The sequence below is a fragment of the Sabethes cyaneus genome, chromosome 1 (genome assembly GCF_943734655.1).
Source record: "Sabethes cyaneus chromosome 1, idSabCyanKW18_F2, whole genome shotgun sequence".
NCBI classification, from domain to species: domain Eukaryota; kingdom Metazoa; phylum Arthropoda; class Insecta; order Diptera; family Culicidae; genus Sabethes; species Sabethes cyaneus.
In genome coordinates, this window is record NC_071353.1 from 163,745,972 (window position 1) to 163,772,224 (window position 26,253).

Below are 26,253 nucleotides of genomic sequence, written 5' to 3' on the forward strand. Positions count from 1 at the left end.
ACAATTATTTTTGACTATTTCATCTTAGATAATTTATCTAGTTTAAATTTTTTTGGCATCAAATTAGAGGTTTAATTGCTGCAAATATATCTGCAAAATTTCAGAAGAATTGGTTTTGCCGGTAAAAAGATATTAACCCTTGAACACTCGCGCCAACTTTTGTAACACGGTTGCTCGCGGGAGACAATAGCCCAAAACCAAAAAAATGTGCGCATTAGAGTTTTGACTAGGAAAACCTGGTTTTAGGTTTATCGCACCTTTGGAAGAGTTTCTTGAAATTGCAAGCTCTATCGTCTGGTAGAATTTAAATTTTGATTAATCCCCCTAAAAGTGAATTAAAAAAAAAAATATTCCTCTTCAGTTTCAATATAAGACATTGATGTGTTCTGTAAAGATGAAGAGTATATTATTACAAGAAACTTTGCTGAAGACAGTAACCTTCTATCTCTTCAGCGAAGAGAGAAAAATCTTATTTATTTGTAAAATCAGTTTTTCCATTTTAGCTCGTTTTGCAATTGTTGTATGACTTTTTCATGTTGTACAAATAGTAAAAATACACAACTTTGCTGAACATAGTATACCTCTATGATTGCTTGTTTAGGAACTGTAGAACTTTGATTATAAAAATATCCTAATTTTGACCCCAAACTACTCGACTATCGACAGACGGATACATTTAAAACATTTTACTTTTGCTGATAGTTTTGTTGCATACAGACACCATTTTTCCATATGGAGAAACGAGAGAAAGATCCAGCTGGGGCCTATTGCGGTACACCTCACATACAGATTGCTTCGTTTCTGTGATGTTAGTTTTTGCTGATCTATTTTGCCAACAGTTTAAAGAATTAATGCATTGAATAATTATGGTATTTTGCTCATAACAAGTTTATTGAAAAATATACGTCAGTTAAACATCAATTTGTAACTTTATAACAATATTGCATTCTAAAACCTACACGTGTTATACAAAATACAACAGCGTGAGTAACCGAAGGTTAATAAAAATTGATGAAAACTTTATTGAATCAAACAGAATGGCATTACAGTAAATTATGCATAGTTCCAAACCTTTGAACTAGACCTTTACTACGCAATGTATATGTTAAATAATAATATTTCCTCTTACAACTTACTTTTACTTGCATTTACTCAAATTAGTAACAACTTACTTATACTTTCTCAGCAATTTCATGAAAAAAGGATCTATCAAAATTTATAAGTGCTCCTAAACTTTTTCAATTGTCAAAAAAATTATGTAAACAAACGCACTACGCAACGTTAACGTAGATGCAGACCGTATAACAAAGGTTCTTTCACCACTAGGTGGATTAAATCGGGTTTTTTTATTTTTGTTTGGTTTTGATCGTGAAGGTGCGTTAACACTGCCATTTGGAACCGGCAGAAGTATCGAGCATCAAATTGGAAGCACAGAAAGTTAATCTTTTATAGCTCTGCACTCGACAGAGATAGAAATGACATTTCTTTACCAAAATTGTTTACCTTCAAAGAAGAAACCATGTGTCTATCTACGAACACAAAAAAATGGACGTGTATCGGGTCCTTATCGAACGCGAAACACATAAAACGTATGCTTGCGGTACTCTCATTTGGGTGGTTGGAGACAAGCGGAACCCGTACCCATTTATAGTACTCGACTTAAGCTTTAAGATGAAACGCTGATTTCATAAATCCACATGCCACATTTTACCCCATAGGCTCGTGATGCTACGGAAATTTAAAGCTTGAATATATGGTAACTTATAAAGTAAAAGTCCCGGAGATTTGCGGTCTTCTGCAGAAACGTGTGTTTTAAGAGCTTTGGTAATTGCCTAGAACATTGTATTTTGGTAAAATGCAACTGAGAAAAGCTATTTATGAAAAAGCAATTTTTAAAGAATATGCGCTTAACTATAGCACTCGATTAAGATAGAATTTTTTTTTCTTCAGCAAAGTTGCAAAGTTCAGCTTGTTTGCACAATATTTACAACTTTGCCGAAGAAACTATGTCTATATTTCCTAACACAAAAAAGTTATTTTTTTTATTTTCATTATAGGGTAACCAACCTATTTTGGACCCCATCAGCAGCTGTACATAATTTGGACACTTGCATTTGATTTTGCTGTAAGTGTCCAAATTATGTACAGCTGCTGAGGGGGTCCAAAATAAGTTGGTTACCCTAGTAAGCGATGACTAACTTTTGACAGTTTTAGATTAAGGGGGATATTCATACGAATAAAAGTGCTGAAGACCATAAATGATAAAATGAAAACAAAACGGGACAGGTTTTGGGACAGGAAAGGATTTGAAGCAGAATATGGTTTAGGACGGGACAGGTTTGAGACTGTGACAGATATTGTGTTGAGATAGGTTTTGAGACGAGACATCTTGGGACAGGACAAATATTTTCAAATCTACAAAGCTGGCTGATTGTGATGCTTCAAAGATTTGAGGGACAAAGCTTTCATAAATTATGGCGGTTGCCTTCAAGCAGCACAGCGAAAAGCATAATCGGTTTTAATATTGCTTTCAGCAGAGCGTGATAACACTACTGAGCTTATAATCAGATTCTCAAAGAGGTTATAAAAACCTTTTGAAGAGTGGGCCACTTGGTCGGAGGGCTGAAATTTCTAGTGGAGCTTATAGTTTTATGAGCGTTTTTATGAAATTGATCATGGAAACCACTCCCAGTTGGCCTCGAGGTACGATGCCGATGGTCTAGTAAGCCAGACGTCGTATGTTCGAATCTTGGCTGAAAGAAACTGTTAGTCACTAGGATCGTAGCAATTGTCCTGTCCCTCAGCTGGCTAGTCAGAAGGTCAATTTTCAATAACAGAATGTAGCAGCTAGGCTTTGCTTTGCTTTGTAGAGAAGCTACTAGAGGAACGTAATAAAACTTTAATTACTGCTTGGGGTTTTGGATGAGATAGGTTTTGTAACAGGACATAGTTTGATACGGGATAAGTTTGGGGATGAGACAGGTTTTGAGATAGGACAAATTTTAGGACCAGGCAGATTTTGGGATGAACCCAGTTTTAGGACAGGACAGAACAGACAGATATTGAGACAGAACAGACAGACATTGGAACAGAAGAGACAGATATTAGGACAGAACAGACTAATATTGGGGCAGACAGATATTGAGACAGAAAGATACTGAGATAGAAATATATTGGGACAGAACAGAAGGATATTGGGACAGAAAGATATTGGGATTGAAAGATATTGGTACAGAAAGAGATTTGGGCAGAAAGATATTGGTGTAGAAAGATATTGGGACAGACCAGACAGATATAGGAACAGAAGAGACAGATATCGGGACAGGACAGACAGATATTGGGACGGAACAGAGAGATATTGTGACAGAACAAACAGATATTGGGACAGAAATATGTTGAGACACATGGATATTGGGACAGAAAGATATTAGTATAGAAAGATTTTGGGACAGAACAGATATATTGGGACAAACTAGATAGATATTGAAACAGAACTGACAGATATTGGACAGAACTGACATATGGGGACAGAACAAACAGATATTGGGACAGACAGATATTGGGACAGAAGGATATTGAGACAGAAAAATACTTGGACAGAAAGGTATTGGTGTAGAATGATATTGGGACAGAACAGATAGATATTGGGACAGAAAGATATTGGGATTGAAGGATGTTGGGACAGAAAGATATTGGGACAGACAGATATTGGTATAGAAAGACAGACAGACAGACCGACAGAAATGTTTTGCTCTGTCACTGTCATTGTGACCGCGAGGAAACAGGTCATCTCTAACATGCGCTACTCTGGTTGCCTCGTGGCCGTCGCAAGATACCGCACTCAAAGATAATGATCTTTTCCGAATATTCATAAATATACTCAGCTAGAGCATTCCTCCCTAGTTTGGCTAGTTCGGGGGACTTTTGGACACTCGAAGCAAACTCTGATCAAATTTGGACCAATAATAGTCCGCAGTTGAATCGAAATTGGACCAAAGTTGGATCAAATTAAAATAAAAATTGAATGAAAACGGGATTGAAAGTGCGGTTGATAACCGCCTAGTTGCGTGTCGAGGTACGATGCTGGTCTAACAAGCCAGTCGTCGTATGTTCGAATCTCGGCTAGGCGGTGCTGCTAGATAGAGTCAGCAGGATTGTTGCACTAGCCCCGTAACTGGTCTGTACTCTAAGAGCCGGCTGTGAAGTCTGTCGATAAAGAAGGGTCAAGTCCAGTATTTAGCAAGGACGTTTAAGTCCAAGGCTTTGCTTTTTGGATTGCAATTGGACCAAACTCAGATGAAAGTGGAACCAAAATTTGATCAAATTTGGGACAAAATATACCAAAATCAAAATTAGACAGAAGTGGACCAAAATTGCAAAAAAAACTTGTACCGATTTGCTAAAAAACTCAAAATTTACAAAAAATTTAACCACTAATTGGACCAAAATTAAGTTAGACCAAAATTGGACAATAACTTGGGATGGCAGGTTTTAAAACGGGACGGATTTTGAGACGAAAAATGTTTTAAAAAAATGAAAAATGAAAAGAATTAGGTTTTGGGACAAAACATGTTTCATGAAGTGGCAGGTTTTGAGCCGGAAAAGGACTTGAGTCGAGACTGATAGGTTTTATGACAAGCGAGGTCTTTGCAAGGGATAGATTTTGAGACGAGACAGATTACAAAATGGGTCAGTTTTTGATACGAAAGAAAAGAAGAATAGAAAAAATTACAAATGAAAAATGACGAGACGAGACAGGTTTTTGGGACGAGGCAGGTTTTGGGATGGAAAAATGAAAAGTTTTAAGTTTTGGGACGAGTCAGGTTTTAAGGCAGAATATGTTTTGAGACGGGACCGATCTCGGGACGGACAGATGATACAGCTTTTAGGACGACTAAAAGTTTTAGACGGAAAAGCATTTGAGAAGGTCCAGATATAGGGACGAGACAGAGCTTTAAGAATGAAGCAGATTTTGATTTGAAGCATTTCAAACGAGACAGATTTGGAATGAGCCAGGTTTCGGGACAGACACAGGCTTTGAGATGGGGCAAATTTTTGAACGTGGTACATTTTGGGACAGGACGGATCTTGCGACTAGACAGGTTGCAAGACGGGTCAGTGTTCGAGACGAATAAAAACAAAACAATGAAAAACAAAAAATGACAAATGCAAATAGTATCATGGAAAACTAGTAGATTCAGATTTTGGGACGAGACATGTTTTGAGAAATGACAGATGTTGACTGGAAAAAGGATTTTAGACGGGACAGATATAGAGACGAGAGAGATTTAGAAATGGAACAAATTTTAGGACGAGATAGGTTTTGGGATGAGGTGGCCCTTGGGAAGAGACAGGTTTCAGAACGGGTGGGTTTTGAGACGAAAATGAATGAAAAGATTTATTTTTTAGGACGAAACAGATTTTAAAATGGAAAAATATTTGCGGTGGGACAGGTTTTGACACGGGCCAGATTTTGGGGGACGAGACAAGATGTTTAACGGAAAAGGATTTGATACGGGACAGATTTTGGGACAAGACAGTTTATGGAATAGAACAGATTTTGACGAGACATGTTTTGGGATGAGGCAGACTTTAGAATGAGACAGGTTTTAAGACGGGATAGGTTTTGAAACGGAAAAACTAGTGAGGGGCGGGACAGATTTTGCGGTGGGACACGTTTTAATGATACAGATGAATTTAATGAATGATACAGATTTTGGACGAAACAGGTTTTGGGTTGAGACAAGGTCTTAGACGGGAGATGATTTGAGTCGGGAGATTTTGGGACAGGACAGCTAATGAAATGGGACAGATTTTGGGACAAAACCAGTTTTGGGGCGCGACAAGGCTTTTGATACAGAATATTTTGAGACGTGACAGATATAGGGACGAGAGATATTTAGCAATAGACCAGATTTTGGGACGAGATAGGATTTGGGATGAGGCAGCCTTTAGGAAGAGATAGGTGTTAAGACGGGATGGGTTTTGAGGACAGGTTTTGAAACGGAAAAGTTAGTTTGGGACGGGACAGATCTTGGTGCGGGATCAGGGATGGAAAAAAGTCGCTTCTAACGCTCATGAATATAGAAGCGATCAGATTCAGATTCGTTGGCATCACTACTTGTAAGCGACAAATACTTTATCACTATCTGTACAGATTATGACAAACATTGCTTGATTGCGATGAGAAATATAACAAATTCAGACGATCGGTTCCATGCAGTGCGTGAATCGCAATACAAATAACACGAGCAACCCTTTTTCTCACAGCTAGGTGAATTATAACACTGTGATCGACTGCTGGCAATTAATCAGAAAACGAAATCTTGTGATTACCTACTGCTAAATATTCAATGTTTGTCATGAACTGTACAGATCATGATTTGTACAGTACACTACAGTACACAGTACAGTACAGATTGGATTTGAGACGGGACAGATATAGGGACGAGACAGATTCAGGAATGGAACAGATTTTGGCACGAGCCAGGTTTTGAAACGAAACAGGTTTTTGAGATGAGGCAGACTTTAGGTATGAGACAGGTTTTGAGATGAAAATGAATGAAAAGATTCAGAGTTTTTGGGGACAAGACAGGTTTTGAAACGGAAAAGTATTTGAAGCGGGACAGGCTCTGGGACGGGATAGGTTTTAAAACAGGACATGGTTTGGCACGGGACAGGTTTACGGATGAGACACGTTTCGAGGTGGGACAGGTTTTGAGACGGGATAGACCTTGGGACAAGACAGGTTTTGGGACGAGACAGGCTTTGAGACGCGAAAGATTTTGAGATGAAACAGATTTTTTAAGTGACTGATTTTGAGACGGGACAGGATTTGAGACGGGGCAGGTTTTGGGACATGCCGATTTTGACATGCTGGGATAAATTTTAGAACGAGATACATTTTGGGACAGGACGGATCTTGGGACGAGACAGGTAGCAAGACGGGACAGCTTTTGAGAAAATGAATAAAAAAATGAAAAATGAAAAACAAAATAAAAAAGAAAAATGACAAATGAAAAATGAAACTAGGAAAACTAAAAGATTCAGGTTTTGGGACGAAACACGTTTTGAGATATGACAGGTTTTGAAGCGGAAAAGTATTTAAAACGGGACAGGCTTTGAGACGAAAAAAAGTGAAAAATAAAAGGATCTAAGCTTTGGGCGAGACAGGTTTTAAGACGGGATAAGTTTTGAGACGGGATTTTGGTATGGTACAGATTTTGGGACGACCCAAGGCTTTAGGCGGAAAAGGATTTGACAGGGCACAGATATAGGGACGAGACAGATTTCAGAATGGAACAGATTTTGACTCGGGAATTTGAGACGAGACAGATTTAGACTGATCCAGATTTTGGGACAAGCAGGTTTTAAGATGGGACATTTGTTGGGAATGGAACAGATTTTGGGACGAGACAGGTTTTGAGATGAGGCGGTCCTTAGGAAGAGACAGGCTTCCAGACGGGTAGGTTTTGAGAGGAAAATGAATGGAAGGATTCAGTTTTTAGGACAGACAGGTTTTGAAACGGAAAGGTATTTGAGGCAGGACAGGTTTTGAGGTGGGACAGAATTTGGGACAGGACAGTCTATGGAATGGGTTTCTGGAACAGTTTCGGGACGAAACAAATTTTGGGACAAGACAAGGTTTTACGGAGAATGATTTGAGAGGTGACAGACATAGGGTCGAGACAGATTTTGGCTCGAGACAAGTTTTGGGATGAGGCAGCCGTTAGGAGGAGACAGGTCTTAAGACGGGATAGGTTTTGAGAAGGACAGGCTTTGAAACGGAAAAGTTAATTTCGTTAATTTGGACAGGTATTGAGACGGGACAGCGATCCGATTCAGATTCATTGGCATCACTCCTTGTGAGCTACAAATTCTTTATCGCTATCTGTACAGATTATTAATGTTTTTTGAAACGATGGTTCTACAATTGATGAAGGGACGGCAGGGGAAAGTAATCGGAACCGGAACCGGAACCGGAACCCCCCCTTACCTTTCCACTCTTTCCCCTCCATTTTCCAAAATTTTTTTATTACTTTCCCTTACCGTCCCTTCATCAATTGTAGAACCATCGTTTCAAAAAATATTAATAAAATATGTTTGACCGCATTTCAAGGTCAAGACTAAAACCTCGAGGTTGGTCTATGCCACTATGGGCCAGAAATTAAAATATTTGCGGTTAAACAGCATGTCTCAGCTCAATGTGGTCTTCGGAAACTTTTTGAATGAAAAAATTGATGCATCTTTTGAAGGGGTCGCCCAATATTTAAGCGTCACTTAAACAACAATTTAAGTAATTACTTTTTGAGTAAACTCTTTTTCACCTTTTTGGTTTCAAAATATTAAAAATAAACTAATTTCAAGTAATTTTTCTGAAGATATGAAACTTCTACCTTTTACCTATTTTCAGCAATAAACCTTTGTTTATAAACGACCCCTCAAATCACATTTCTTCTTGTAACATGTTTATTCAAACAGCCAGTTCAATGTGATGTTCTAGAAAATATTTTGCACATAAAAGAGGAATATTTTTGCTGAAGACTGTTTTGCTTTATATGCATTAATTAATAAGATATAAGAACTGATTTTAGGTTAAAAATCGTCTGATAAAAAATCCGAATATCTTAGCCATCTGCAAGTATCTGCAATTAGTTTGCATACCAATTTGTAGGGAATTATTAAAGCTATCTGCCCAAATGTGTATTTCAGAGAATACCTGGGAATAGTGCGGACTATTTTTTTCATACATTTTATAACTTAATAAATATGCGTCCTAGCGTCAAACAGTCTTCACAGAAAATATGTATTTCAACATACTAAATAACTTTGTAGAACATTTGAAAGCAATAAAATAATCGTGTGCAAAGTTATGTGTGTGTAATTGATTTTTAAGTGCTCTTTTTTAACACATCATTATATTTCGCAACCGGTAAGAGATAGATAGTTACTTTATTCAGCAAAGTTGCTTATTTTAGTATGTTCTGCAACTTTTCGAGAAAAAAACTTTTTTTTTTAAATTATTTAAGAAAACAAAAGTTTGTATCACCTTAATAGGTGAATTCATGGTCACCCTAATAGTGCAGGGAGATGTGCTACACTTTATTACTTTACTTCTCCGAAGACACCACCCTTGAAAAAATACACTTTTTTCATCAAACGGTTTTTAGCCTAAAAACAGTTATATCTTATTAATTAATGCAGAAAAAGCAGAATAGCCTTCAGCAAAAATATTCCTCTTTTATATGCAAAATGTTGTCTAGAACATCGCATTGAGCGGTCTGTTGAAATAAACATGTTACAAGAAGAAATGCGATTTGAGGGGTCGTTTATAAACAAAGGTCTATTGCTGAAAATGGGTAAAAGGTAGAAGTTTGATATCTTCAGAAAAAATACTTGATGCATAATTTTTTTATTCAAAAAGTTGCCGAAGACCACATTGAGCTGAGACATGCTGTTTAACCGCAAATATATTGGTCCTGAAATTTTAATTTCTGGCCCATAGTGCTATGTACAGATTACGACAAACACCATATCAGATCAGGTTTTGAAACGGAAAAGTATTTGAGGCGGGACAGGTTTTGGGACAACACAGATTTTGGGGCAGTACAGATCTTTGGAACAAGAACGGTTTTAAGACAAGTCAGCTTTTGAGATGAAAAAAAAAAATAAAAAATTTCACACTAAAAATGAAAAAAAGCAAAATGAAAATAGGAAAAACGAAGAGCGGAAAATGAAAATTGAAGAACGAAAAATCGAAAATAACAAATAACAAATTTTAAGCTAAAAGTTAGGTATAAAAAAAATTGGAGATTGAAAGTTAAACATTAAAATTTCAAAACGAAAAATAAACTTACTAATTAAAAATGAAATATGAAAAATGAACTAAAAAATGAAAAGTTAAAAAAATTAAGTAAATCAAAGTTAGAAATTGAAAATTAAAGATTAAAAATTCATTAAGTACTAGCTGTATTATAGTCCTCTCATGCTTTAGAAAACTTTAATCATTAACTCTACTCACTAAGAGCAGCACAAAAATTCGTATTGCGCGATTACAATCTCAATGACCGTGTGTATTCGTGTTCAACCATTATTTATAACATTGGACATTTCGTAACGCGTGTTTTTCTTTTTCCATAGTTCACCACACCTCGATTGCCGGTCCATTTAGCATTCAGTTTACCCAATATTTCAACGTTTACTGCCGCCCCCAGGACGCCACTGACTGTCGTTCCGCTGTGCCTCCTCCTACCTTGAGCTTGGTACCCATTCCGCCGAATGTTCAAATCTACCAACAGATTCGGCGGCACCATCAGCACCGCCAGTTCGGTGACTGTCTTGCCTTTCTTATCACTGTCTATTCCGATCCATTTGCTTCCGCACCGCAAGATAAACGTTTGCCATAAATTTCATGTTTATGTTCGAATGCATGCTGCTGCTGCACGGTACAGCAGCCAGCGCCTACCCTGTTCCTGTTCTGTTGTCTTGTCACACACACACACTCACCCTTCTCGTTGTTGAGCTTATTCAATCTCGTCGTCGTGAGCTATCGCCTTTTTTTTTGGCTCACATTGCTAATGGCGGTGAAAGCTTCTCTCCCCTCGTTCCCTCGTTCGCTCGTTGGTTCGTTCGTTAGATTCTTCAATTTCCGGTCAAGTGCAATGTCACCCCTGCCTGCTGCTGTAAGGCACCGATCGCATTCGATGTTCTATTTTTTCTCTCTCAAGTTTCTTGCATACCCATCACCTAGTGTAGTGCCACCAGTGCAGTGCAGACTACTAGATGCTTAGCTAGGTAAGATGTCGTTTTATTTTTCAATTTCCCCACTTGTCATTCGGATGCGATTTGCGATTGCCGGTTCGATCGTTCTCGGCTTCTCGGATCTCGGCTGTGTGCGTGGGTAGGGTTGTAGACAACAACAGCGACAAGAAAGACAAGTTGCATGTGCCCACCCCATCCATACTGAGTAGTGGGCCACTAACGAGTGCTACTACAAAAAAAACTTCATGTCTGAGATTTGTTAGCAATCGATTTTGGCTGTTTATTTCAGTTACCACGCTGCTGGCGGATTCGTCGAACCAGGGATGTGGGGATGCCTCCGGCATAGTTGACCGACAATTGTTGAGAAAAACCGCCTGGTTTTTGAACACCTCAACCCTTGAGCTAGCCCAAATCCAAGCAGTCTAATGCAATATTTATTACCAGCCAGTCCCCGGCCAGCCAGTCGATGACCAGGTGTCAAGGTGACCAGCCATTTCGTTTGCTAGGCGACAATTTGTTTAGCTATAGTTGTTTCTTCTTTCTTTCCTTTCCTTTTCGATTTCATTTGAAGGCGCCAACGCAATACTACAACAAGCACTTCGCGGTCACAGTCGTTGAATTTCCATTATGTATGTACAAAAACAAAGCTCGGAATTCTCCCGGCAAGGCAGGATTTATTTATTGTTCAACACGCACCACGGTCGGAACTTGGTTGGAGGAATTAAATGTTAAATCAACCAAGACCGTAAGGGGGCGTCTTAAGTATCCTATCGGTAGTGGTCAGGGTCAGCCGTAATTAACAGAACATTGCAGGTTACACTTACATCTGTTAGGTTATGTTAAATCGCAGCGAAAAGATGTTAGTAGCTGGTGTTCTTCGAATTTGATCACGTTAGCCGTTTGTTTCTGTTCTTCTGTTGGCTAAGGCGGAACGGTTTGATTGATCGGATTGCTTAGATGTTTTTTGTTTGTGGTTCAATGATGGCAGAAGGATTCTCAATTGGGGCAGGGGAACAGTCTACCTAATCATATAGTTTGTACCGTGTACCACGTCTATAATTAGATATTTCTATCTACTAATTGTTGACTGCTGCGTATAGCACTATGGCTTTTTACGATAGGTGAAAGGTCTCTAAATACGTCGCAAACATAAATAGAGTAGAAAAACTAACTAATAATCTGCAAAATACAGTATATAATGAGTAATTCTCGCTGAAACGGGGCCACTACTGACACGAGGTCTTCAAATATTGGAAATTTACGCTTAATTGGTTGAAAATGGTTAAAAAATAAGAATTACACTTTTGACACCTCGAAATAGTGGACCCCTCGTTCGCCAAGGGGCTTAACAGTTTCAAAAAAAGATGAATTTTGAGCAAACCTTGCGATCTATTATCATGTGATATTTCATAAATTTGCCATGAAACAACTAGCAAATGACCCGGTTGTGAATGTTTTTTTTTAGATTTTTTTCTCAGCTTTCCGATGGTGGTCTTAAAATTGAAGTCGGTTGGGGGGATCCTGGCGAAAACGGCGATTTTTTGATAAAATCCAACATGGCGGCCAAATCGAAGATGGTCGCCAATTTTTTTTTCACTTCGTTCATTAGCCCTATCTCTCCTCTTTACAAAACCGTGTCGTTTGTAGTTTGTTTCATAGCAAATTTTGTTCAGTTTCAAAACCTGTCCCGTCGCAAAATCAGGCCTGATTTTGCTCATCTCAACCATAAAGTGACAAAGCCGTCGGGGCAGAAACAGCACAACTACAAGCAGAGCTAATCTTTTCTTCACACACTGGAGGTTAGAATCTATTTGCTCTGTATACCAAAGAAATCATTGGGCAGAGAATTATGTGGACTGAAACGATTTGCTCCGTGACCTTGAAAGATGAAACAAAACTGACGCGCATTCGGGAGTAGAGCAAAGCAGTAAATCACTTGAAAAGAACACAGTCCTGTGGCTCGTCAGAAAAGGTATCATCCAACAGAGACAGACAGCAGATCGATTCGTGTTCTGCGCTTTGCCAGTAAAACGCAGAGAATTGAAATTATTTTCAGAACACGGCAAAAGCCTGCTCAAGACCTGTCTCGTTCCAAAGGTTGTCTCGTCTTACGGCCTGTCCCGTTTGCACATTTTTCTCGTCCCAAAACCTGTCCGGTCGCATAACCTTAAGCTCCTATAAAAACTGTAAAATTACTTTGGCTAATTTAGTTCGAAAACAGACACTGAGGAAGCCTGCAAGTTGTAGGCGAAATACGTATCTGTCGTGAATAAAATATACATAGTAGAATTAAATTGGATAAATTTTCTTCTTTTTATTTAATTTTAGGTTAGATCAAAACCTGTTCCATCTCAAAGCCAGTCCGGTTGCAAAACCCGTTCCATTGCAAAACTTGAATCGTCTGGTAATTCTACCTACAATTTCATCCCCGATGTAATTTTCAGTAATTTTCAGTTTTAACTCAGCTCCATTTTCGGTTCATTCATTTCAATTCCAACTTGGTTTATTTTCTAGCCACATTTTTGGTTCCATTTCTTGTTCTTCCGATTGTTCTTTTTCTTCCAATTGTTTTGCTACTTTCAGATTTAATTTTTAAACAAATAATGACTTTCATTTACAAGCCCACTTTCTGGTCTAATCCAAATTTTATGTTTAGATCGACTCTGAGCTAATTTTTATTTTCATTTTGCAGTTACAATTCCATTATCAGTTTTGTTTCAAATAAAAGTTTTGAGTAGTTTTCTCTCGTGCCGTTCCATTCTATTCCATCTCATCCTGTCTTGTCTCGTCTCTGTTCCGTTGCGATTCTTCTTGTTCCCGTCTCATCTTATCGTCTTATCTCGTGACCCGTTTCGACTCATCTCGTTTCCTATCCCATTTCGTCTCGTTTCGTGTCTCATTTCGTATACATATTCACCTCGTGTACCGTTTCGTTTCGTGTCCCGTTTTATATCGTTTTATTTGCTGTCCTTTCTTGTCTCGTTTCATCTCGTCTCGTTTTGTGCCCCGCTCATACCATCTCGTGCTCCATCTCCTCTCGTCTGTCGTGTACCGTTCCGTCTCGTTCATTTTCGTCTCATCGTTTCTTTGCGTGTTTTTAAGCCTCATCTTGTGTTCCGTTTCTTCACGTCTTGTATCCCACTCATCTCATCTCGTGTCCCGTCCCGTTTCGTTTTGTGTATCATCGAGACAAAAACCCGACTCGTCTATTCTCGTGAGCCGTTGCATCTCGTCTTGTGTCCTGTCCCGTCTTGTCCCAAATTTTTTTCTCTTCTTATCTCAAGTCTCGTATTTCTAGCCTCGTGTTTCATTTCAGATCGTCTCATGTCAGGTCTTGTTTCATATCCCGTCTCGTAACCCATCTCATCTCATTTCGTTTTACATCTCGTTTCATCGTCTGATGTCTCGTCCCGTTCCATCCCGTCTTTTTACATCCCGCGTCCTGTTTCATCTCGTGTCACATTTGGTCTCATCGCATGGCCCGTCTCCCGTCTAATCCCGTGACCCGTTTCGTCTTATGCCGTGTCGAGTTTCGTCTCGTATCGTCCCGTCTCATTTCTTCCGTGTCCCATCCCGTCTCGTTTCCCGCTTCGCTTCATCTCGTCCTGTGTCCCATCTCGTTTCATCTTGTGTTCCGCATCACCTCGTATCCCAATTTGTCTCATGTCCTGTCTTTTTTTATCTCATCCCATCTCGCCACTTCTTGATCCATTTCGTCTCACCGTGTTCCGTCCTGTGTATTGTTTCGGCTCGGGTCGCGTTTCATGTCTCGTCTCGTGTCCCGTCTCATTCTGTGTCCCATCCCGTCTCGTTCCGTCTTTTCTAGTCGCTTCCCGTCCCATTCCTTCTCGTCTTTCGCTGTTCCGTCCCATGTCTCGTCCTGTATTTCGTCTCATCCCGTGTCCCATATCATCTCATCACATTGAAATTGAATTTAAACTTGAAATTAGACTTAAATAGGACTTGAAATGATTGTTTTTAACGGTAGTTTTTTACAATCGACAGATAAAACGGTAGAATCAACGGTTAGCGTTGATCACAAGATTTTGTTCTCTTAACAGTCTCAGCAGTCGATCACAGTGTTAAATTTTACCTAGCTGCGAGAAAAAGGTCACAAATGTTGTTTGTAGTGTGATTCATACAATGCACACAACCAATCGTCTGTATCTGTTATATTTCTCAACGCAATCATGCAATGAACATGATTTGACATGAGGTTTGTCATAATCTGTACGGATCGTGACAAAGTGTTTGTCGCTTACAAGTAGTGATGTCAATGAATCTGAATTTGATCTCTTCTATGATCTTGATCGCTAGAAGCGATTTTTTCCATCCCTGCTCAGGGAAGACAAGGCGTGAAAGGAAAACCGCGGAAAATTGGGTAAGGGAGGACTCATCTCGTGTCCACCCTGCTCACGTCCCGTCTCATCTCGTGTCCCGTCCCGTCTCGTTTCGTGTCTCATCGGGTGTCCCGTCTGGTCTAATATCGTGATCCGTTCCGACTCGTCTCATGTCCTGGCTCTCCTTGTCTCGAGTCTCTTCTTGTTTCATCTCGTGTCTCGTATCGTCTAGTCTCGTGCCCCTTCACATCTCGTCTCGTGGCCCGTCGAGCTTCATATCGCGTTTCAAAACCCATCTCATCTCGTGTCTACATCCCGTCCCATTTCGACTCGCCCAGTTTTGTTTCTTGTCTTATCTCGTGCCCTATCTCATCGCGTGTCCCGTCTCGTTTCATTTCGTATCTTATCTAATATGTCGTCTAATTTCGTGACCCTTTTCGTCTCGTCTCGTGTCAAATTTTGTCTTGTTTCGTATCTCATCTCATGTCTCGTTTCATTTCATCTCGTATCCCGCCTCACCACATCTCATTTTCCGCCTCGTCTTGTGTCCCGCTTCGTCTTATCTCGTGTCTTGTCCCATTTCGTATCTTGTCTTGTAACTCATCTCATTTCATTTCGTGTTCCATCTCGTTTCGTCATCTTGTGTCCCGTCTCGTTCCATCCCGTTTCTTCCTGTTCCGTCTCGTCATTTTTTTCCTTATTACAATTGCGTCCATTGCTAAGGAATATTGTTGTATGACCCATATTTGATTTGGTGCTAGTCAGATATCCTGTCGCAATGAACTCGACTCGTTTTATAAAGTCTAATTAGCTGTGAAGTATTTAGGTATCGTTTGCGTAGTTTAATGTAATGTAAAGTTACCTCGTTCCTACTGGCCAATTGTCTAAGAGAAAGAATGCATTCCCATTGTAGCTTTACTGACTCCAGGGTAAAATACAGCTCCAGTATTCTCACCTCATCCGTGTGGAACACAATAGAACTCTTCTCAAGCACATCTCGTGTTCCGTCTCGTCTCGTGTCCCGTTTCGTCTGGTGTTTCTTCTGCTCTCATGTCCCGTCTCTTTCTATCGCATCCCATCTCGTCCCTCCCTTTTCCGTGTCATGTCTCGTCCTGTATCTCGTCTCACCTCATCACTTGGGACATGAATTTAAGCTTGGAATTGGACTTACATTGGACTTCAAATGCTATAACTGTAGCTTTTTGAAAATTGACGAAGGGAATAGTAGAAGAAAGTAATGAAAGAAAACTGTTTTCGGGACACGGGATGAAAAGGCACACGAGACTGGACGTGACAAGAAGAGCCACCCGACGGGACGGGATACGAGACGAGATAGAAAGAGATGGGACGGAACGGTACAGGACACAAGACGACGAAACGAGATGGAACACGAAATGATATGAGATGAGTTCCGAGACGAGATACGAAATGAGACGAGTCATGAGATGAGACGATACGGGACATATGATGAGACGAGTTGGGACAGAAGATGAGCCGATACGGGACGGGACTCGAGACGAGATGGAACACGGAATGAGATGAGATGGATTTCGAGGGCATATGGCACAAGACGGGACACGAGACGACACGGGCCATGAGACGAGATGAGATGATACGACTCATGAGAAAATATGAGAAAAGACTTGGGACAAGACGAGATAGGACACGAGGTGAAACGAGACAAGCTAGGCACAGTAGTCCAAAAGGGCGAGAAGTGGAACTTTTCTCCTAGTGTCTCTTGTTTTCATTTTATCATTTATGGTCTTCAGCACTTTTGTTCGTATGAGTATCCCCCTTAATATAAAACTGTCAAAAGTTAGTCATCGCTTACTACAATGAAAATAAAAACATAACTTTTTTGTGTTAGAAAATATAGACATAGTTTCTTCGGCAAAGCTGTAAATATTGTAAAAACAAGCAACTTTGCTGAAGAAATAAAATTTATATCTTTATCGAGTGCTACACTATAGGGCATATTCTTTAAAACTTCAGTAAACTTATCAAAGTTGTTTGCCTTTATATTTTCCATAACTTTGCCGAAGAAACCATGTGTCTATCTACTAGCACAAAAAAATGGACGTGTATCGAGCCTTTAGCGAACGCGAAACACATACAGCGTATGCTTACCGTACTCTCATTTGGGTGGTTGAGGACAAACGGAACCCATACAAGTTTATAGTATTCGACTTAAGCTTTAAGATGAAGCGCTGATTTCATAAATCCGCTTGCCCCATTTTACCCCATGGGCTCTTGAAGCTAGGAAAATTTAAAGCTTGAATAAGCGATAACTCAGTATGTGAAGGTCCAAGAGATTTGCGGTCTTCTGCAAAAACGTGTATTTTGAGAGCTTCGATAATTGCCTAGAACGTTGTATTCTTGTAAAATGCAACTAACAAAAGCTAAGTATGATAAACCAATTTTTAAAGAAGTTTTAAAGAATATGCCCTATAGTGCAGCACTCGATAAACATAGTAATTTTATTTCTTCACTAAAGTTGCTTGTTTTTACAATATTTACAGCTTTGCCGAAGAAACTATGTCTAAATTTTCTAACACAAAAAAGTTATTTTTTTATTTTCATTATAGTAAGCAGTGACGAACTTTTGACAGTTAGATTAAGGGGGATATTCATACGAACAAAAGTGCTGAAGACCATAAATGGTAAAATGAAAGCAAAAGACACAAGGAAAAAATGTTCCGCTTTTCGCCCTTTTGGACCACTGTGCGATGAGACGTGACAGAACACGAGATGGGACACTAAACGAAACGAGACGAGACGAAACGGGACACGACATTAGACGAGGTGGTACACAACACTGGACTGCAGTTGAAACGTGACGGGACGGTACACAAGACGAACCTCGTCTTGTCTCGTCACATGACGTGTTCCATCTCGTCTTAACTAGTGTCCCGTTTCGTCTGGTCTCGTTTAATGTCCCATCTCGTGTCACGTCTCGTCTAATGTTGAGATTGTCTAGTCTCGGATCCCATCACAACTCGTCACATGTCCCGTCTAGTCTCGTCTTGTGTCCCGTCTCATGTCTTGTCTAGTTTCGTATCTCGTCTCGTTTCGTCGTCTTGTGTTTCGTTCCATTCCAGCCTCTCGTCTCTTCTCGTCTCGTTTCGTGTTCCGTTCCGTTTCAGGTCGTTTAGTCTCGTGTCCCGCCTTGTGTCTTGTCTCGTCTCTTTCTGTCTCGTTACACCCTGTCCCATTCCGTCTCATCTCGTTTCGTGTCCTACCTTATCTCGTGTCCCGTCTCTTTCCATCTCATTCTATCCCGTCTTTTGCCGTCCCTCCTTGTTCCGTTCATGTCTCGTGCTGTATTTTGTCTCATTTTGTGACCCACTTCTTCCCGTTTTGTCTCCCATTCCGTCTCGTCTGGTGTCCCATCTCTCGTCTAGCTTTGTCTCCCGGCCTATCTTGTCTTGTGCTCCTTCTCGTCTTGAGTCCAGAGATCCCACATTTAATTCTGTTTGTTGTTATGAAAGTCTGACCGTCTGTACAGCGAGGAAAAATACCTGTGCAAAAATCTGTCCAATTAAAAATAATGAGAGTGAATGAAACGAAGATAGTAATTTTGCTGACTATCTCTGTCCCGTTCACGCTCATTGTTCAAAGCACGAAAATCTGTTTAATTGGTGCAATTGGCGAAACTCTGTATTCTGTGATATAAAGATTCTGTACAGAATTTATCGTAAATATCTGTAAAACACAGAATAATCTGTGCATGTGGCAATCCTAGTCTCGCCCCATCTCGTTTCATCTCTACTTCCGTCTCCTCTCGTCTCATCTTGTGTTTAATCTCGTTTAATCTCGGATCCCCCATTTGTTCTCGTCTTATGTTCCGCTCACTCATCTCGTGTCCCGTCTAGTCTCGTATTGTGTACCGTCTCATGTCTTGTCTCGTTTCGTATCTCGTTTCGAATCTCGTCTCGTAGCTCATCTCATCTTATTTCGAGTTCCATCTCATTTCGTCGTCTTGTGTCCCGTCCTGTTTTCATCCTGTCTCGTCTCGCCACAATTCGTGGTCCGTTCCGTCTCGTGTCTCATAACGTTTCGTATCTCGTCTCTTGTCCCGTCACGACTGGTGTCTCATTTCGTTTGTTTCTGTCTCATTACATCCCGTCCCACTTCGTCTCAGCTCATCTCGTGTGGCCCACTTTGCCTGGTGCCCCGTTTCGTGTCGTGTTTTGTCTTGTTTCATCTAGTCTCATCTCAGCTGTTTATAATATTTCAGGGCAGGCAAGTCGTGAAGGGAAAGAGCAGAGAAGTAGGTAAGGGAGGGCCATTATTAAAGTAACGCTTATTGAGTTTGTATAACGCATTATAATTAAATTTGTTGCGATCTGCGGATTCCCCAGCTTGGGTAAAGAGGAACGTTATACAAAATTAATAGGTGTTGTTTCAAGGACTAATCTAATTGTTCATTGTAAAAAACTACTGGTAAAAAATTTATTAAATGGCTGACTCCATTACAAAGGTAAAAAACACGGCGTTGGTCTTAAAATTATAATTTAAGTTGGACTTATGACTGGATCTATTCTTACGCAATTAATTCACTTATAACGAAAATAACAGGTTATCAAATTAAGAATTCCGGACTTCCGGTAACAATTTTCAACAATACGGTAAATTCTGTAGAGAAGGTGAGACACAGTTGGCCAGACTGGCCCCCGCTACGGGTGCTAGCTCTAAGGAGCGCCAAAAATGTCCCGAACCTCGGTAAAGCACCCTCGGGTGTAGCGAAGTATTGCTACTGCTTATAGAAAGTTGTACGAATCGAGTATGGAAGTTCAGGTCCAGGTTCAAAATATGGTCCAAAATCTAATTAAAAATGTGATCCAAAATCTGTTTTATTATCTAACCCACTTTGAAAATTTGGTCCAAAATTTGATCCAAAATCTGGACCAAAACTTGATAAAAATGTGCTCTAGATTCAGGTCCAGGCTCAAAATTTGGTCTTGGTTCAATATGTAGTTCAAAATCTGGTCCCACACGCACTATGGGCCAGAAATTAAAATTTCGGGACAAATATATTTGCGATTAAACGGCATGTCTCAGCTCAATGTGGTTTTCGGCAACTTTTTGAATGAAAAAATGATGCATCTTTTGAAGGGGTCGTCCAATATTTAGGTGTTACTTTAACAACAATTTAAGTAATAACTTTTTGAGTAAATTTTTTTCACCTTTTTGGTTTCAAAATATTAAAGATAAACCAATTTCAAGTATTTTTTTTGAAGATATGAAACTTCTACCTTTTACCCATTTTCAGTAATAGACCTTTGTTTATAAACGACCCCTCAAATCACATTTCTTCTTGTAACATGTTTATTTCAACAGGCAGTTCAATGTGACGTTCTAGAAACTATTTTGCACATAAAAGAGGAATATTTTTGCTGAAGACTGTTTTGCTTTATATGCATTAATTAATAAGAAATAAGAACTGATTTTAGGTTAAAAATCGTCCGATAAAAAATCTGAATATCTTAGCCATCTGCAAGTATCTGCAATTAGTTTGCATACCAATTTGTAGGGAATTATTAAAGCTATCTGCCCAAATGTGTATTTCAGAGAATACCTAGGAATACCATGGCTGGGAATACCTGGGAATAGCTTGGATTTTTTTTCATAATTTTATAACTTAATAAATATGCGCCCTAGCGTCAAACAGTCTTCACAGAAAATATGAATTTCAACATACTAAATAACTTTGTAGAACATTTGAAAGCAATAAAATAATCGTGTGCAAAGTTATTGAGTGTAATTGATTTTTAAGTGCTCTTTTTTAACACATCATTATATTTCGCAACCGGTAAGAGATAGATAGTTACTTTATTCAACAAAGTTGCTTATTTTAGTATGTTCTGCAACTTTTGGAGAAAAAAAACTTTTTTTTTTAATTATTTAAGAAAACAAAAGTTTGTATCACCCTAATAGGTGAATTCATGGTCACCCTAATAGTGCAAGAAGATGCGCTATATTTTATTATTTTACTTCTCCGAAGACACCACCCTTGAAAAAATACACATTTTTCATCAGACGGTTTTTAGCCTAAAAACCGTTATATCTCATTGATTAATGCAGAAAAAGCAAAACAGTCTTCAGCAAAAAATGTTCCTCTTTTATGTGCAAAATGTTGTCTAGAACATCACATTGAGCTGTCTGTTGAAATAAACATGTTACAAGAAGAAATGTGATTTGAGGGGTCGTTTATAAACAAAGGTCTATTGCTGAAAGTGGGTAAAAGGTAGAAGTTTGATATCTTCAGAAAAAATACTTGAAGTTGGTTTATCTTTAATATTTTGAAACCAAAAACGAGAAAAAAAATTTACTCAAAAAGTTATTACTTAAATTGTTGTTAAAGTAACACGTAAATATTGGAAAACCCCTTCAAAATATGCATCAATTTTTTATTCAAAAAGTTGCCGAAGACCACATTGAGTTGAGACATGCTGTTTAACCGCAAATATTTTTGTCCCGAAATTTTAATTTCTGGCCCATAGTGCAATGTCACGCTACGGCTCTGCACATGGCCCCACTGTGTTCCTGTCTGAGCATGCCAGTGTTTATCAATCATCCTAATGACTGGCTATCGACGTAATCCTCTTCATTAATATGACTGTTATTGATACACTTTAAGGTCAGATTACCTTCTTTCAAACTACCCTTTCTCGCTTTCCTTGCGAGGCATGTGCCACGTAGTTTCTTCTTATTACGTGCTACTTTCCTCGCAAATTTTCAACTCTTTGTGAATCACTTTCCCTCCAGTTGTTTCTTAGCGAAGTACCTGCGATCGTACTTAGAGCGACCCCGGATCGGAATCATCTGCATTTCTAGTGTGTGAATTTGAAGCAAAACTGCAAGCTACGAGAAATAAAATTGTTTTGCAGGCACTCAAAAAGAAGGCCGCTTAATTCAATCATACGCCGCATTAAAGTTTTTGAGCTTGAAGGCAAAGCCTGTATAATTATTAACTTTTTTGGTTTCATTGGTAATAATATTGTAGTGAATTTAATAAATCAACTGTGAGATTGTGATTGTGACCAACAAATCAAAGTAACCAGAGCTTTTTCTTGTCCATGTCCCATTTCAGATGCCTGCCAGCCGTCGCTAGCGGAGCCCAACGACCGTCATCGCCTACTACTGCGAAGTAGTCGATCAACCTCGTCCTCCTCCTGCACCTCACCGGTACCTCAGCTCGGTTTCGATCGCTCCAGATCAGTGCCAGTGTGCCGGAGAGGCCTTACTGTTAGTGTACATTAGAGAGAATAAAGAAGAAAATAAAACAACCGCAAAAAAATTAAAAAAAATACAAAAGCAGCATCCAGGATGAATGCTTCGGAGTGCGACAGTCTGATCGCTTCGGTCGAGTGGACCGAACCGAAGAAGATCCTGCTGCTGGCGATACTGATCTTCATCGACGTGCTGGTCATCGTCGGCAACACGCTCGTCGTGGCCGCCGTCACCAGTTCGCATAAGCTTAGGAGTGTTACCAATTTTTTCATCGTTAGTCTAGCCGTTGCCGATTTGCTAGTCGGATTAGCTGTATTGCCGTTTTCGGCCACCTGGGAGGTGTTCAAGGTAAGTGTCGTTCCTTGTTGTCGGATAGGTACCTGTTGCCTGGGGGTCGGTCACGTTCCGTTGCGATTGATTTGTGTGCTGTAGTGAAAATAGAACGAACATTGAACCACAGCAACCAGGCATTTTTTCTTTTCCTCTGTCGCTTTCCCAACCAACAACATCGCTTGACTTGGCACAGGGCTTGCTTCGATGGAAAATATATTGCCTGTTACGTAACCGTATCAATTCAGAAATCCCCTCGTTCCGAAGGGAGGGGGAGTAAAGTATAAAATGATTTGCATATCAACGAGATGTTGCTTCCAGCAACGGCGGGCGTTCGTTGGAGAGTGACAACAAATCAAGCCGTAAGCGACTCTTTGCGATGGCAATCTAACTTGTCACGCAATTTTCCCAAGGACCACCAGAAACGTAATCGGCAGAATGTCGGTCCAATTACTCACTTTCATGTGGGGAATGGTTCAATTTGTAGAAAACCATCTTTGCTCGTTCCAGTCAGTCAGGCAGGCGGCATAGGTTGTGTGCCAAAAGTGCCGACAGCCGCCGCCCGCCGCAGTGGTGCCAATATGTCGCTTTACCACAGCCAGTGAGTGGAACTGAGTAGGTTTCCTCCGCCAGACACCTTTTTGAATAAGTTCAAGTAGGATAGATAAACTTTTCACCGACCGACCGACCGACGGTAAAGCACTGACAAGGTAGAGACACTGCTGCGGTAGAGGATCAAATCTCCGCAGTGCCTTCCGGTGAGCTCAGCCTACTGTGTGTTTCACGTGAACTTGGCTTTGCCCTGCACCCCCCCAGGGGTGGAAAAAGAAAAATCGTTGCCATTTATTATTCATCTCCCACGATTTGAGACCGAGAATGTGACTCGAAGTCTGTGGTCGGAACAGACCACAGCTTGAAACTCGTAACTCTTTCCTCGTTTGGGGTTCACCCTGATCTCGATCTGACGACGACGTCGACGGCGTCGGTCGGCGGGTGGCAATCAAGTGCAGCAGAATCACGATTCTAGCCATTCCACAGCCCTAAAGCCAAAGCCAAAGCCAAAGAAAAAGGAAACGGCAAATAGATGTGAAAGTTTCTCCTGTGCCACACAGAAGTTGCCGGTGCAAATTATGCGAATTATGCTTCCGTCCGGTGAGGCTGAAGCCGATGCCAATGCCGGTTGGGCCGATGCTCAGCTCAGCTCAGCTCAGCTCATCATCGGCACAAGCAAGCAAGCAAGCAAGCAGCAGCAGTCCGACACAAGGTAAATGTGTAAGTTTCCCGAGCTTTTCCGTTTTTCTTATGCCGTTTTGCCTCTTTTTTCGGTTGGGTCAGAAAATAGTGAAATGATGTCTAATTTGATTTAAAGGAGTTGTTGAAAAGTTTTCCATTTAAATTTTATCGTCTAATTAAGTTTATCGCTTCGAGGGATAGAATACTTTTCTCGACTGTGCGAACGAAATGTGTGTGGGCGTTTTTCGCTACGGTTGAATCGGACGAAATCGGACTAATTGAGGAGGCGGTTTCGAGAATTTGTCAGTTTCCATTCAAGTGCGCTATTTACCTGACAGTAGCAAAATTGTTGAAAATTGTGTATTCAATTAGTATCTGTGGGGATTGAATAAGTTTTTCTCATACCTACTCAAAATCGTTATGCAAGGAAAGAACCACTTTTTCGTCACGACTCGTAGTTTATTTACAATCAGTATAAAACATTGAGCGTAACCAAGGAAACTACACTTCCATGCCTCCTCGATAAGAGATCAGTTGCACCAGGCAGATGACGCACGTTTTGACGCAAACTTGGCTGGTAGAAATAACTAATAAGAAATCTAAAATCAAAGGCCGAATATGAAAAATTAGAAATGAAATACCGAAAATCAAACAAAAATAAAAACGTAAATCGGAAACTTTATATTGGAAATCAAAATTTTCAAAACCAGAACTCAGAATTTAGAACTTAGAACTTAAAACTCAGAACTCAATACTCAGAACTCAGCACTCAGACTTTAGTACCTAGAACTCAGAACTACGGACTGAGAACTCAAAACGAATGTTGCGAATCGAGCGGGAAGTCAACTATGTCTACTCTCACACACGAAAGAGTATGAGAACCATATAGCATTTAACGCTTACGCCGCACACGCAGGCGTAAAAGGTAAACAGCCACCGGTGCTGTGTGCAGACATTCTGCTTCCCACACACTCGCGCATGCGCATCTTCACATCGTCTTCCTGCATAGCTTATTCCCGTGGCAAAAAACTCACGGAGAATCAACTGTCCGTGAGGCTGGCAGCGCACTGGGATATAAATTTTCCATTACTTTTTCTTCTTCTTCTTCTTCTTCTTCTTCATCTTTACCCTCGATTCTACTCACGGACGGCAGTACGAGCCGTCGTGGGTAATCGGTATCAGCAGATCGGGCTGCAACGACGAACGACGTGCGACGACTGTAGCTGTTAGCTAAACACACTCTAGCAAAAATTCGTTGCAGTGCATGAAGAAATAAGAGCGCGAGTTTTAAAGGGATGCTTATGCCGGCGTGTTCGTAAGAATGAGTACGCGTGTGTGAGAAAATTAGACCACACTGGAAAGGAAAGGCGTTCTATTATTTCAGGAGCTGCGTGGTAAAACAGGGCAAGCTCTCACATCACATAGTATGCTTCAGAGGTGATGCTCGCCTGGTTACGGATTTACGCCAATAGTTTAATTATCAAAAATTGATGAGATTGGATATGCCATACAATGTGTGAGTGTTTAATAGTTTTGGATCAGGTTTCGAATACCTATACCGGCCTAAAATCTGGAACTATGATTCCCAGGAGACGTCACTTTGCGCCGGTAACTCTTTTAAAGGACCTTAAACGGGCAACAGTGGTTTAGCTATCAAAAATTGATTCGGTTAGATACACTTCATATATCTACATTCTGTCAACTATAAAATAATTCTGGAACCGATTCCGGAAGAACCTGTCTACGATGTCGTAATATGATATTATGCTCTTGTAGAAGCTGCGGATGAACATTGATTGCTTTATTGTCGAAAATTGAAATAAGTCACATCATATGTGCTAATTTGCTTTCCGATTTGAGCTTGTAACGGATTTCGATCCGTGTTCTGTGGGATGCTGATGCTGCTCAACATGCAACCAGGTGGCATTCACCCAAGGAACATCCGTATAAATCAGGGATCAAGTGACGAAAATAGAAGAGTTTTTTAGAGAAAGTACTTAAGTTTGGTAAAGGCACGGTGTAAAACATAGACACGAACGACTTAAAACGTAATCGAAAACTTGACTCTTAATACTTTTCAATGTTTGGACTGTAATTTACTCGCAATTACTATCATATTTTAATTAGCATTTTTAAAAGATGTTTTTGAAAACATAAAATTCAGCTTCTTATTGACCAAGCTTTCAAGTGATTCGAAATGTTGCATTGTGATTGACGAAATACATTAATATCGTTAGAACTAGAACTTAGAACTGCGAGAAGTTAGAACTGCTCCAATAAACATACTAACGGTTGAAGTTTGCAAAACAAAAAGCTGTAATAAGCACAGTGCATTGCACGGTGCTTGTTGGGAGCT

At 40.0% G+C, this 26,253-nt stretch overlaps 1 protein-coding gene across 1 annotated transcript in view; it reads left to right on the plus strand.

The window, feature by feature from the left end:
• Positions 1–22,392: 22,392 nt before the first annotated feature.
• LOC128746036 (octopamine receptor Oamb) overlaps positions 22,393–26,253 on the plus strand; it is a 95,684-nt gene continuing 91,823 nt past the window's right edge. The window contains exon 1 of the mRNA XM_053843089.1: positions 22,393–22,682. Coding sequence (XP_053699064.1) covers positions 22,431–22,682 — 252 coding nt within the window. The 5' untranslated portion in view covers positions 22,393–22,430. The remainder of the gene's footprint in view (positions 22,683–26,253) is intronic.